This window comes from Neopelma chrysocephalum, unplaced genomic scaffold (assembly GCF_003984885.1).
Source record: "Neopelma chrysocephalum unplaced genomic scaffold, ASM398488v2 Primary Assembly neopelma1_102, whole genome shotgun sequence".
Lineage (NCBI taxonomy): Eukaryota > Metazoa > Chordata > Aves > Passeriformes > Pipridae > Neopelma > Neopelma chrysocephalum.
The window spans coordinates 2,209,197-2,224,014 of NW_020897765.1; the positions used below are offsets into that span (position 1 = coordinate 2,209,197).

Consider the following 14,818-nt stretch of genomic DNA (forward strand, 5'->3'; position numbering starts at 1 on the left):
TAAGTAATAGCAGTTTAAGTAAAACCTAATTTTTTAACTACTGCTTTTTACCTGCTATAGAGGTAGCTTAGCTTAAAACCTAGGGTGATAGTTTTCAGAATACTACACAAAAATTATATTAGCACACTCTTATTTGAATACTTCCATGGTCAAGAGGTGGGTAAACACTGGGACTACATCCACAAGAGTCCACTAAGTAGACACTGCACTCTGATGAAACTTTGCAGAACTAAGTAGGTAAACCCTAACCCTTCACATGTAATCAGTCATTTATGCTAAAACGGGGTGGGGAGGAAAGGTTTGCTTCAATTGGGGAACAACTGCATGGTAAACTAGGCTCTCTTGACTGAATCTCTTCAAACTAGTAAGGACCTTATGCACTGAAAAAAGACTCACTGAAGTAGTGGAGGACTTTGTTAATTCTCTGTTCAAAGCCAGGACCTCACCTTTAAGGCTGTCAACCAAAAATTCTCACCATTTGAATCTCTCTGTATAGTTCAGAACCAAAAGACTCTTTAAATGATAGTACCTGTGACAAAGATTCTGAGAAGTAAATCTGTGACCACTTGAAAACAAGTTTGGTAGTGAGGCAAGATACATAACTCCTTTGCTTCTTTGGGGAGGGGAAGGAAAAGCCCCCAAGGCAACTCCCAAACAACAAAGTCAAAGAAAGGACAGGAATTTCAAGCACTTAACCTATGGAGGGCTCTCTAGTTCAGCTAAACAGTAAGAGAAAGTCTATCTCCTAGGGTATACTTCTCTCTCTTTGTGACAACAAGAGCTAAAAAAATACTATGGTATTTCTGTTCCTGACTGCTAAATATGGGTTTTGTCCCATTGCTTTTTGATGTTTATCCTCTGATAGAGGTTAACAAATAGAAGTGATGGTGCACCACTCTTGCTTATTTAACTTTTCCATGTCAACTGATTTTACAGACCTTTGTCTTATCCCATCTCAGTGTCTCTTTTTCAGGCCACGAGTCCTTCACTATTTACTCACTCCTTATAAAGATGTTCTTTGCCATTGTTCACTGCCATGGCTCTTCTTGTACCTCTTGTGGCATGTACCGTATCTGTTTTGAATAGAAACTGTCCTCTCCCCTTAACATGGACTTTTATTTGCCCTCTTACTACCTTGTCAACACAGGCTGGTGAGGTCTTTCAGCAGTTTGTGACAGCTGATCTTCATAATGGCTCATTGCATAACCCATCAGAATCAGGAAACTTGGCGTCTGTTCCTCCTCCTTTCCCCAGATCATCTGTAAGTACACTGAGCTGCACAAAAGGCCAAGTCTTTCCAAGACACTGATGGCAAACCTCTCCACTGTGGAAACTGAGCATCGACTTATTTGGGTTTTTTTAAATCTTTCCACCTGCTCCTAAACTATGACACAACCTCACCCCGTATCTCCAGACTGTTCAATTTAAGAGTCTTCAGTGAGTAACAGTGTGTCATGATCTTTGGAAATGAAAAAAAAAAAAAAAGAGAACTTGCCAAAGCACCATATTTTTAATTCATTTCTTGAAAGTAGTTTCTATCAATTTCTGCAAAAGAGATGTGTTTTTGGGTGAAACCACCTTATATCTTTAGGAAACCAGTTCAGAAGAACTATCTAAAAATATGAACTGCCACCTAAAACAACAACTTGTTATTTGACATTGAAATGTATTCTGTGTTGGTCTTCACATAGTATTGCTGCTATACATGTACTATACTCATCCTCGTACACACACATTAAGCTTGATTTTAATTCTTCATGTTTATATCCACTACCTTAAATCACTGTAGACTCTTTAAATTAAAAGCTGATTGCTTGTATGCACACAAAAAGATATATATTTGATACATTCACTGTAAGAGAGATTCCCATCACAAAATGAAAAATACAAGAAACAAGAAATACAAAATCATCTTGTCCAGTGTAGTATTCCTTCATACTTGCACACTAACCTTGGTGGCTTTCTCCAACTACAACTTTGTACTCTCGTCTTGCTAATGTAATCTTGTCCAACTTAAATTCATACAAAATACTATCATAAAGATATTTTTTCTAGTTCGTTACTTCTACTATGCCACCGTTCTGCACTTCTCCCATGCCTTCCTTACTCCTTCATCATCAAACATGAGCTACATAACTTCATTTGCATGACCTTTCAAATACAAAACTATAACATGTCAACATTCATTTGTTATCAAGGCCATCTCTTTGCCAGGGCTAGCCTTAATTGTCCATTTGTCAAATATCCCAAACAAACCCTCTGTTCTTTAACTGATACCAGCATTTTTGCATAAAACATGGAAAACTTTACATATTTTCCTCTTTTAAATCTTTTCTTGATTGGTTCTGATAAAAGACATTGATTAGAGCACTGATGACTTGTAAATAAAATTTTTGCTGCTGGTCATAATATAGTCATTATTACTAAACACTTCCTCAGACTATTTTTTAAAAAAACCTACATGCTCAACAAAGATGAGACTATGTAATATCATGGGGAACTTCTAGTCACTATAACATTTTCACAAGTACAATGTTTATTAACCTATTTTCCAAACAAATTATGGTTCCTTTTAATATTGAAAATAAGCAGGTCAATAACATGGTTTGCTATCTTAAACTCTTGTGATAGTTTACCTGAGTTGCAGCAAAAACAGTAGTTACAGAAGGCGCAGTTGAAGGTGATAGAGCTCCCACTTGCTGCAAGTGCCCTGAAGCCTGCTGAGGTAAATGAGAACTGGAAACGGGAGTGCTAGATCCTGAGCCAGATACTGCATTTGGAAATGATACTGCTACATCATTGCTGCTAAAAATACCTGAAAAAAATTACAAAAACGATTACATGCATCTCTCTCTCTCCTCCTCCCTTTGTTTTCTAGTAACCATGTAAATATGCAGTAGAAAAATTAATCAAGACAAACAAGATCACTTAATACATAATGCAGAAAGCTCCTGTGTTGAAATTCTAACCATGCTGATTGATAAAAGTGCTCTTGTCATTTGACATTCTACAGTTCAGGGAACGCAGATTGATTCAGTTTTAAGTTTTTGTAAAACATGTGATAAATCAAATACTTATGTGCGTTACAAACTGCTCAAATATTAACAGTAGCAGAATTTTTGGCTAAAACGCCTGCCTTCGGCCGAGTCTGCTATCAGAGTTTGTTCTTTAAATGAATTACTGTTAAGTAAAGAATGAAGTATTGGGCTATATAACTGAACATACACCACACAAATGGAAAAAATACTTTTTAACTTTAAAGTAAATGTTTCTAAACAACATACATTTATCCAAAACTGTAATTTTGGCAGCTAAGGATTGCTTGTGCTTTTTCAGAAAAATACTGACAGCAAGTCTGAGGACACAGTACTCAGATTTGCCCATAGAACTGGTGGTATTTCATTTATTCACAAACAAAAATTCCATCCATGATCTATATGAATGCTTGACTAACATTTCTGCTAGAACAGTCAACAAACAAATGGCTAAATACATTAACATTAGTCAGACTTGTACGTTAGCAATTTAAATAGGAAGAGTTCATACCCCTCTGTGAAGCCATTACTTCTGTTCATCTACATGCAGGGTAAAGTTCATTATAGAGGTTGGGAAAAAAAACCCTACTGACCAGAAGCCCAGGACAAGAAGTAGTACCTGTCTATGAAACCGTTAGGCTCCACGTGCATTAGATAAGTGAGCTGTCAGCTGGCCAAGGAATATCAAGCATGGTAGCACTGAACTGCAGTTAGAGGAAGAGTGCCACAGGGAGTAAACAGAAGTAGAATGAACATGGTTAGATCAAAAAAAGCAACAGAACTGAAATGCCAGTTAGAAGGCAAAGGGTGGAGCTAGTTTGTCACTCATACAAATAAGGACTTGAAGAAGGCAGTGACAGTAAGAAGATACTCAATGTTAAAACACCACTTGCCACCCAGATATCCCTCTGAGCACAGGCAGTCAAGGGAGACTAACATCATCCAAACCCACACATAATATGCAAACACTGATGCATCTTAAATTCCCTGCCTCCATTAACTGTCAAGAAAAATGGAAGAGAAAATCAGCCAGTCCCAGTAGAGAAAGAAGATATGAAAAAACAGCTGAAGACACATCCTGACAACACTTTTTTCCTACCTAACCAAGGTTAGTGACTTGTCATCTTCTCCCCAATCTCTTCATTACAGTGCAATTCAATACCTGCTCTGCTGTTCTTCTGACTTCTGTATCTTTTTCCACTTAGTATACCTCCCCCTCCTTGTTTCTTTTTTTTTTCACCATCCCCAAAACCTACAGTTCGGCACTATTAGCAGTTAAGATCCTTAAACTGTTCACTTTGCGATGATCTTTTCCCAGTTTTATCTGCCTCATCTAACTACACAGTACGTTTTATGGATCCTGCTCTAATTTGTCCCTACACACCACCAAAATGAACACAATTAACAAACAGCCTTGCTACTGAGTCTACTCTTAAATGTGATACAACTACAACCACGAAAGCTGAAATATAGCCCAGGTCCTCAAAAGATTTATCTGCTTTTAATCAGCAATTTCAAATTAATAAAAAGGATGAGATTTGCCCCTTTCTTTTTGAATGCATGAAAACAATTAAACATACAAACATTCTTGAAAAATGTTAGATTCTCATGCAATTATCAGACTTCAGGAACCATACATTTTAGGAGTAAAAATAATGAAATATCACAACACCTATGATGAAATCATAAGAGCTCATCACCACAAATACTATCACTCTCATAAAATATCAACAGTAATGAGAGGAGAAAACAAAATTTTTGGTGAGAGTCAAATACTAAAAAAGTAGGATATTTTGCCAGAAAGGGAAAACAACTCCAAAATTTTAAAGCTCTTGTAGATTTTTTCTTAATTTTAAAAATCTTACACATTCAGTAACTGCAGAGCTTCTGCTGCTTCTATTTTAATGATAAGGTTTATTCTTCCTCTTAAAAATAAAATTCTGGAATACAAGCAGATAGTTATGAAATCACAGGCATAAAAATATTTCAAAAGAAAAACAAGCAGTAAACTAGTATGCCAGTGGAATGAGGTAAGCTAATATTTGATGCTAGTAGCTGTAGTAGTATTAAAACCACTATTTGTTGCTGTTGCAAAATACAGGACAAATATGACCTATCCGCACACTGTTTGGGATAAGTATTTTTATTTAGCAATACCTTACTTAACACATAAAGTACATGCACCTTCTGGAACTAGTCATGCAACCAAGATATTACTCCATGCGAGCATTCAAATAAGAACTGTATGCTAAAAATACAAATAAATCCTTGATTTTCACACTGTTTCAAAAAAACTTGTGTAAAAACTATGTGCATATCATATTAGAAAGCCAAGACAGAACACATTTGAAATGTCTCAAATGCGCTAAGTTGTCCTCTGGGGTTTGGGGAGAGATAAATCCCTTTCTGGATCAGGAATGAATAATAATGAAACCCTAAACAAATCACTGTAAACTACACTGATGTTTAAAACAAACAAACCACCTTGAATTTCTTCCCATATTACTGAAAAGCCAAGTAGCTATAATTTGTGATGAATGGCATTGTGTAATTTGCCAGAGGCATAAATAGCATGGTCAAATATAATCTTCAGCATTTTAAAGAGAACACAGTTCTTTCAGCTCCAGGTGGAAACAGAAATGTAACCCTGTCCAGGTAAAGTCTGACTGTGTGTAACACCACGAGCACAGCTGCACAACATTGATTTCAGGTTCTAAAATGCACATATAGCCTGCACTGTTGGAGTGAAAGGCTTAACAAAAAGGCAATCAAAAAAAAATGAAAAAAGCATCTCTGGACAACAAGTAACTGCCTGTGTAGTACTGTAGAGCAGAGAACACATCAGATAATGCATATTGGGAAAAAAAATGCATTCTTTTTTTGCTGACAATCAATGACAAAATAGCTAGTAGAGAAAATGAAAGAACTTCAAGAATAGTGAAAAACAAAATAGCCTCAACTTAGAACTAGCATTGCAGCAACATCCACCAGGTGACACACAGTGTTAAAAACACAATTTTAGTGATTTTATTCAAAATCACAAAAGTAAGTACTTCCATGAGCAGAAGACTTAATATAAGAGATTAAATTCTGGCTTTCAACAGTGTTGCATCTCACAAATGACACTGATACATTAAGCTTTCCCACCACAATTTCTGTATCTAGCTATGAAATCCTCACCTTCCTATGCTGGTGACTGCCTAGTTCAGCAAGAGACAAAACAGGCAGTGCTTTCTTTTGTAGCCATACACTGTCCATTCCTGTTACAGGAACTTACATGTTTTAGACTCCTTTTTTTTTTGCTAAAAATTGGACAACAAACTCAAAGCTTACTGTGGGCTGAAATCAAGAGACAATATGTAGACTGCTTCCCTAGGAAGCTTGGAAAATGTTCTCCCTAAAGCTGTATTTTCTTTTGTAGGTCAGTAATTTCGAACTCTTGGAAAAATTGTGAAAAGAGGAAGTTATCTGAAATATGTCATAGGTTGCTCATCTTAGCATTTTGCCAAAACTTCAGGAATAAGCAGTATATGGTCAAGGAGGTTATTTTTAAAATGTAAACTTACAAGTCCACAAAAGTTGCACAGAACTACAGAACCTTGCTACTTAGGGGAGGACAGATGGACATGGAGCAGGCACAACAATCTCAAGGGGCCTTATAGCAGAACTTACAATAATAAAAGGGAATTTTGAGTCATAAGAACTTCTTTACAAAACTTGAAGCTTTATACACATTTTCAGTACCTTCACTTCCTGGTAAACTCAAAAAGTCTCCCCTAAACCCACTGACAACTTTCTATACAGAGCAAAATGAAAAAGTGCCTTTGCATAAAGCAGTCCATTCATTAGTAACTAAACATGTAGAAAAAATTTATTAAGTTCTGTTATATAAGGACGAACATGTTCTATTCCAGTATAATTTAACAGTGGAAGAGGTACCCCTCTACGTTACTTTGTAATATAGACATAAACTAAAGTGAATCTAATGCAAAACACAAGCAAATAAAAACAGGTTATTTTGACAGTTGTCCAAAAGGAGAAGAAAGTTGCATATGAAACTGCTGAGCTAGCAACAGAATTTCATTTCAATTTATGAGATAATGAGCTTGGATGCTAAGGATCAATCTATTTCCCTCATGAAGAAATCTGAAATCTAAGAATTAAATTATTAAGCAGTTTTCCTGCTGCTGCTGAACAAAGTGGTAAGAGTTCACCTTCAGAGAGGTTTCTAAAAGATTCTGCAGTAACAGTTCAAGAAGTGTACAGTAATGCAAGTCACCGATCTGCAGCTGCAGAACAGGCTACCATTGCCCTCCCTTTCACTAACTGGGCATCCATTTCTGATGGAAGCACAACAGCCTGTCACAGATCAACAGTCAATGCCCTCCATTCATGAAGGGCATTCTGAGTACTCTCCATGATGTGGCAGAAGGAAAAAAAGCTTCCAGACTCGAAGTACACAAAGGGTACATACTGCTGGGGGTAGAGGGGAGGAGGGAAGATACCAGTGTACAAGTTTTCAAACTGGAACAACTGTTCTAGTTTCATACCTACTGATGGAAGGCAGACTGCCACAATTATTCACTTTGAGAATTCTCTATACTCTATAGATCAGATTTATATACAAAGACCAAAACTCTTGACAAGAGTTTTGAGACAAGAAGCTTGACACAACTGAAGAAAACAATTCAACATAGCCAAGTCACATACATAGCAAATACCTGAAGTCTGCAATCAAACTCCATTAAAGTTATCATCAAATCCTTGACAGCTCAGCCAGCAAAAGATGTTCAGTCAATCTCTTCTGCCTACACCCATCCCTAAGTTCAAAACTCTGACTATACAGCTGTCTACAGTCAGTCAGAAATGTATTCAATAATGGCAATAAGGTTGAAGGATCGGAACTGATCCGTGTAGCTACCAAAATGGTCTACTGTTGTGTTCAGCTAGTCCTACCTGTGAGAGTGAACAATGGTATTTTATACTTGATTCCATGTTCGTTAATGACCACACGTCAGCAGTGATATAGAACTCACTCTTCAATAAATTGCAACAGTAAGGAATACATACACCAGCTAACTAACGTGAAACAACACTTACAAGTTGCTTAGACCAAGCTCAGTCAGTGCACAGCCCTCAATTAGTCTTTTATTTCCACATGTAGATTTTTAAGTATAAGATTTCAAAACTGCCTAAACCCCTGTCAGAAAGGTTACGACTTCCTGGTGCAGTGTGCTTTTCCCACTTCCAATTATTCCAAGCTGATACAGGTCTTACACTACAGCTCTCCACTGCAGAAGGGGTCAAACCCACATTTTTCATAGCCCACTCAAGATGAATTTGCTCTCTGAGAGAAAAGGTTTAAATGTGACACAAAAAGACAGGTGAATGACATGATGGTCTAGGAACACTGGGAGAACTGTGTCATTTTTCTAGCCCACTGTATCTGTCTCTAACAGTGAACAATAATAGCTACCAAAGTACACAAAAAAAGGGCAAGCATGTAGTAATACTTCCCTCAAATGTTCTCCCAGTCTCTAGAAAGCTATAACATATGGACTTAGAGCTTGAGGAACGGTCTTTGTAATTAGGAGCCTTAAATTTGCTTCCAACCTTGTCCCAGTGAATTTCTTCCAATCCTTTCTGAACAGTTGTAACTTTTCATACCATGCCTCATGGCAAAGTTATACCTTAGTTAAACTGTGCAGTCTTTTTTTGATAGTGTAGCAGTGGAAGATAGCTGACACAGGGACAAACCTCCTTTTATTTGTTTCCTCCAGATGATCCAGATGATTTCCCACAATAATCGCTGAAATGCTTTATAACTGCCTGTTTACATTTCATAACTAATTCAGCTTTATGAAATAAGACACATTAAGAATTTCATGCTTATTCTAGTCTGATTCAAGAAGTTTTGAAGTACTCTTCTAGAATAGAGCACTAAGATAAAGAGTTCCACGATCGTATCTGAGACACATATGCTCAGAACTACAGGAAAGACCTGTAGTTCAAGTGTGTCACAGCACAGAAAGATCTTTGTAAAAGAAAAAGTTGGACAGATATGGAAGAACAATTGATAAAGATCTTAACTTTTATGTAGTTGTTCACTTTTGTACGGTGAACCAATACATACAAGCCTAAGTTACTTAAGTATGACAAACTAAAACTAAAGCAGTTTTAGCCTCACCTAGTGAGTTCCCTGAGTAGGAACATGACACTTGTGATCTACATTTCTTAATGATTTCCATAGAAAATTTACCGTGTTTGCTTAAGATCTCTGAAAACACGCCATAGCTTCAAACCCTTCTGACAGCAATCTACCTCAGAGCTGAAATGGTGAGTCACTGGAACCACTAGATTCCTCTTCACTGTTCACATAATACAGTCCTTTACTGGAGTTTCTACCTCAGAAGTTCTCTCTTTTGGATTCCAGTGGGAAGCTGGGAGAGGGGAGAACAGCTGTTGCCCAAATTGGTGAAAGACCACATATAGCTGTCATTAGCAACAGCTAAAGCTTTGAATCTCACGGACAGATAGCTGTACTTAAGGTTGTAATATTTTACAACCAAACAATAATTACTCAATACTCCAAAAAAAAAAAAAAGTGCATAAAGGAACTATTTCAATTACTTTATAATGTGCCCTTATCTTGTTCTTCTTTTTTTAAAATTTACATAGTTTAGCTGACCACTATTGTTTCCGTGCTTCAATAGAGGCAGATGCCTTTTTATCAACACTGAAAAACTCTGCCCAATTTGGGCTAGATTCAAAAATCTTAATTAATGCTCAGTACAGATTCTGTTTAGTTCAGGTTATCTTGTTAAAAAATCATACCATATATATTAAATTTTGCCTGCACAGATGCAGAGGCCAAAGGCTACAGAACTGAAGTTTCTTTGGAAATGCGTTGTCTTCTAAAGCCAGTCACAGCACCGGGACTTGGCACAATGGATGTCTGTTCTGTGCTATAACTCTCCTCACTGCAACTCAAAAATTAGCATAAGACAGAACAACCAAAAACAAAGACCTGAAAACAGCAACAGAAGTATGAAATAAAATGGACAGAAGACAGAACAAGCAAGAACAGAAGTAGCCACAGAAAGGCTACAATAAACATTACAATTTACAGCTAACTCTAACATAAAATAACCAGATCATTGTTTCTCATAGTCTTTTTTTAAAGTATGCATTAAAATCATCAACAGACATGTATGTCTGTACTCCCCTTTGCTCCTTTTCAGTAGTAGGCCCATAAAAGAAGAAATGAGAATGAAAGGCCAAGTCAAAAAAGTTTGACTCTAAGGTCCAGAGTAAGACTAAGAAGGACAAAGCACAATGTTATCACACAGTGATTAGCAGTGAAAACTTCACATCTCTCAACTGCAATTTTTGTGAGTTTTTTAAAAGTTTTTGAAAAAGCATGAAAAATACAAGAAGTTGACCATAAAACCACAAAACAGAGCACTGTATATATTAAGTCTCTTACTGGCAAAACTGCAGTGTGTCACTGTCTGCCTTGAAGTGTCTTGACTCCTTTCTATAAAGGCAGGCACCTTAACAGAAAGATACAGCTTGTATGGCTCCATTTTCTAGTCCTCTTTTTTAGGACTAGACCCTTTCAAACCACGTTCAACACTTCAGCTATTATCTTTCCTCCTTTACAGTTTGTCAGCACCAAATTTCAACTGACAGGCTTCGCCCACCACCTGTACAGCATAACTATCGCAAACAAACCTTTCTCCTCCAAACTTCTATTTGTCTCCACTCAAAATAAAACAGTTTTTCTTTCTGGTCTTTTATTGCCGATGTGCAGCCAGCTTAAACTCAGTGCAATGGAAAAACAAGCTCCTGATACAGATTCCATCAAAACCTCTTACTGACAGTGACACAATCCTCAGGACTACATAACTCATAATCTGAATATGCTGTTGGAGTAAATGATCTTCCTTTATTTAAATATTTATCTCAAGCTTGAACACTTTATTTTCATCCTATATACCTACATGACAAGATCTTTCCTTGCTGTTCATATTTTCAAAATTTCTACCTACCCTCATTGATCTCACCCAAATATATATGCTTCTACCAAAACAAGAGCCCTGCAATATGGGGAGGTGATGGGTGGTTAGGACGGAAGAGTAAAAAAAAAATAGCCCCGCAATACTGGGAGAAAAAAAAGAAACCAACTTAAACCTGGGAAGGTACCATGAAACATCACTACCACCCCCAAAAAAGGTAGGTTAAATGATAAACCCTGTCCAAACACCATTCTAAAACAAACATGAAGGTTATGCTGTTCCACAACAGTAAGTCATATAAAGTATTATTATTGCTTGGTAATGTATGTCCTTCTAACATCTATGCTATTAGTTTAAAAAACAAACAGTGCAATGTGGAAAGAAGTCACAAATGGCGTTCCATCAACTTCTATTCTGTACTCTGTTGTGAACCTATACCTCCTCAACATTAAACAGCAAAAAGGCTCTGCTTATAAAATAGCAGAAACTCACCAAGTTCCAAATTCAGCACACTTTGTCAGATGTTTTATTTTTGTTCAGAAAAATGGTGAGCTTGCTTTCCTTCATCTCAAAGCTGGTGCTTTGTATACCTGGGAGAGTGAGAGGGAAACCCTATATCAAAAAGGCAAAAAGCTAAACCTATTTTACTAAAGCAAAGCAAATCTAGAGAAATTTCAATATTTCTCACCACATGTAGACTACGAAATATAAATTTAATGTAATATTATTATTTAAGAGACCCACTACTGTAGACATCTGCCTAACAGATGTAATTCATAGCTCTGACAGTGTGAAAAGCAAAACCTTAATGATTTGTAGTTTAAAATGTTAAGAACTTCACCATGCAAAGTTTCAAACATATAAATTCATTTCCATATGCTGAACTACAAGTCAATACAATACAGTGTATACAGAACTGCTCTTCCAACATACTTGCACAGCAATAAGAAAATTTCTATTTGCCTGACACCAAAGGATAAAAAATTCCTATTTTTATTAACAGATCACCTGACACCAATTAAATATCACACTGGGAAATAAACTTGATCATCTTCAAACTAGCCTCATGAGAGAGTTTAAAATCTTTCAGTAACTTGTAAAGATGATGTAAAGATGGTTGTTTCCTACAAATAAACAAGGCCTTGAAAGAGTAAACTAAGTTCTAATTTAATAAGATATATTTCATTTCCACTTGCTATGAGTGAATACAGAAATAAGGGTACAAAGCCAACACTGAATACTAAAGGGAAGCTGCAATTAGATCCATTAAAGATTCAATATTTCTCCCTCTGAAACTGATAGTTCTGTTATCAGTGACACAAATGAGCAGCATCAGGCTGTCAGAACAAAGAATGGACAAAACAAGGCTACCTTCACATGTATTACTTGTAGTAATTTAAGTAGTCAGGAAGGCAAGTGGGAGAATGCCTGAGGTAGACACCACTATAACACACCTATGAATGGAGCACTAAAGAAGAACTAGAAACACTATTCACAAAATTAAAGAAAAGAATCTCAGAACTGGAATAAAACTGCTATCGTTTTACTTCACACACACAAAAAGATCATAAAAAGAGAACTGAGGAACTATTGACCTATCAGGCTCCTGCAGACATCTACAAAGTTTTCACTCAAGTACTGAACAATTGACGCACTGCAGACCTGTATTTCACTCAATCCATAGAATATGCAGACCTTCAATCAGGCTTTTCCACAAAAGGCTACCCTTTGTGATAAATGAATCTCTGAAAAAGATTCTAATATAACTTACCATTATGTATGGCATTCATCAACTTCGAGAAAGCTTTTGAGTTAGGAGAAAAAGGGCTTCATGTTAAGATCATGTTTAACAGACACACAAAAGAATATATGTATAGACAGGAATTTCAGTGAACAATAACATACCTGAATACATCTTTCTTGTATTAGAGCTCTGATCATTTACAGTAGCTCAAATTGTAAAATGGATTTATTTCTATCCACTATAATTTTTTACTTATATTTCTTTTATCAGTGTTGGTTAGATTTTAAATGTCAAGTATAAGAACATTCCAGCACACGCCAATTAGCTGCATTCTAAAGCTACTATTACAAACAAAAATTCAAATACTTTCAGAGGCAATCAATCCTTCCAACAAAAGACTGATTTCAATTTCATTGTCTGCAACAAATTTAGAAACTCAAACGGAAGTTGCCTTGCCAATTTTAATCACGAGGCATCTGTTTTGCTTCACTGATAGACTGAGACAAACTCAAGCAATCAAGAAGTTTAAAAGAAAATGTTGTGTCCCCTGGACTTCAGAGAGCTCAGTTCAAGAACAACTCAGATACGCAGAGAGAAAGAACGTCCAACTAGTGGTACACCAAAGGAGATGCTCACATGAATTTCCTTTCCTTCAAGGGTTGGGGTTTTCAGAGAGTATTGATCTCTGATCCTGAAGTGCCAGAGCGCACACACATCCTCTGCTGAGTAGTTGGAAGTCTCTAACAGAGCCTCCACAGCATCACGACACTTTAATGCGCAGTTGCAGAGTGGTGACAGTCATGCAGACGCTGGCCCTCTTACACTTATGCCACCAGTTTATTCCTGATTAGGATAATGACCTCATGACTACAGAATTATTTTAGTTTCAGCTTACTTCACTTTTTCACGCTACTAATGAACAAATCCCTCAGCTTACACATCTGGTGTGACAAGATGATTGAATGAAGGATTTTACAAGTGAGTGTGGGGAGCACCCCTGTCATACTTCCATGGGTGCATTTTCTACCTGCATCAGCCTCTGAGGTCTGGCTGTAATAACTGTTCATCTTCCAACAGGGTAATTGCCTTGAATGCTTTATTTTTCTTCTTTGCTCTCACCACCATTGGAAACTACTGAAGATGCTGTCACAACCCATTTTTTAACTGCCAGGCTATTCTGAACATAAGGATTTCAAAAAAATGAACTAACAATAAAGACACCTTAAACTTCTGTCATTGACGCTCAATTTTAACAAAACTTATTCAGACGTAATTTTAAAACAAAACAAAATAAAACAAAAAGCCTTGACTTCTACCTATTGACTCAAATAACTAGCCAAAGGTACTTCAATAGAAAAACTTTTAAAATTTTGAAAACTTCAATTAAAGCTTTACATACAAAGTCTGTACTGTAAAAAATACAGTTGATTTTTTTTTCATTTTGCGGCACAGGAAAAGAACCCACAATATACAAAATCCTGAATGAATCTTGACAAAAGTGCATTAATCCAATAAAACTGAAACTGATAATTTTATTTAACTTTCTCAACAGTTTTCAGGGAACTAACAAAATGTACAAGAATATACTTAGAAGCAAAACTACTACTTTACACAGAAAAAATATTACTTAAATGCACAGTTACTAATGTCTGGAATCATATACATTATACTATTTGGACAGATTCTGTCTCAGGTGCAGAGAACAGAATGCAACTGCAGTTTGCCACCCTCAACAGCAGAATCGTTTCACCCACACCTACTCCTTATAGCCTTTATTTATTATTATTATATCAGTTTCTTCCAGTTATGCTCAACTTTTGTGCACAAGAAATAACAGCCATTTTGATCCGCCACCGCTTTCGATATTAAGGAAAGTCCCTTTCAAATTCAAGGAATAATCGAGTAGGTTTGGAAGGGGGCTTAGGGGGATGGTGGTGGGCAGTTTTTATTTTATTTTATTCAAACAAGCTCAGCCCTAGATTGCCTGAAGCTACACCTTTTGCTTTTGTTTCTTTAAAACT

General features: G+C 36.6%; 1 protein-coding gene across 6 annotated transcripts in view; it reads right to left on the bottom strand.

Moving 5' to 3' along the window:
- MLLT10 (MLLT10, histone lysine methyltransferase DOT1L cofactor) overlaps positions 1-14,818 on the bottom strand; it is a 126,495-nt gene that overhangs the window by 31,675 nt on the left and 80,002 nt on the right. For all 6 annotated transcript variants that reach the window (XM_027695674.1, XM_027695676.1, XM_027695678.1 and 3 more), the window contains one exon: positions 2,637-2,815. In XM_027695674.1, the coding sequence (XP_027551475.1) occupies positions 2,637-2,815 (179 nt within the window). The remainder of the gene's footprint in view (positions 1-2,636; positions 2,816-14,818) is intronic.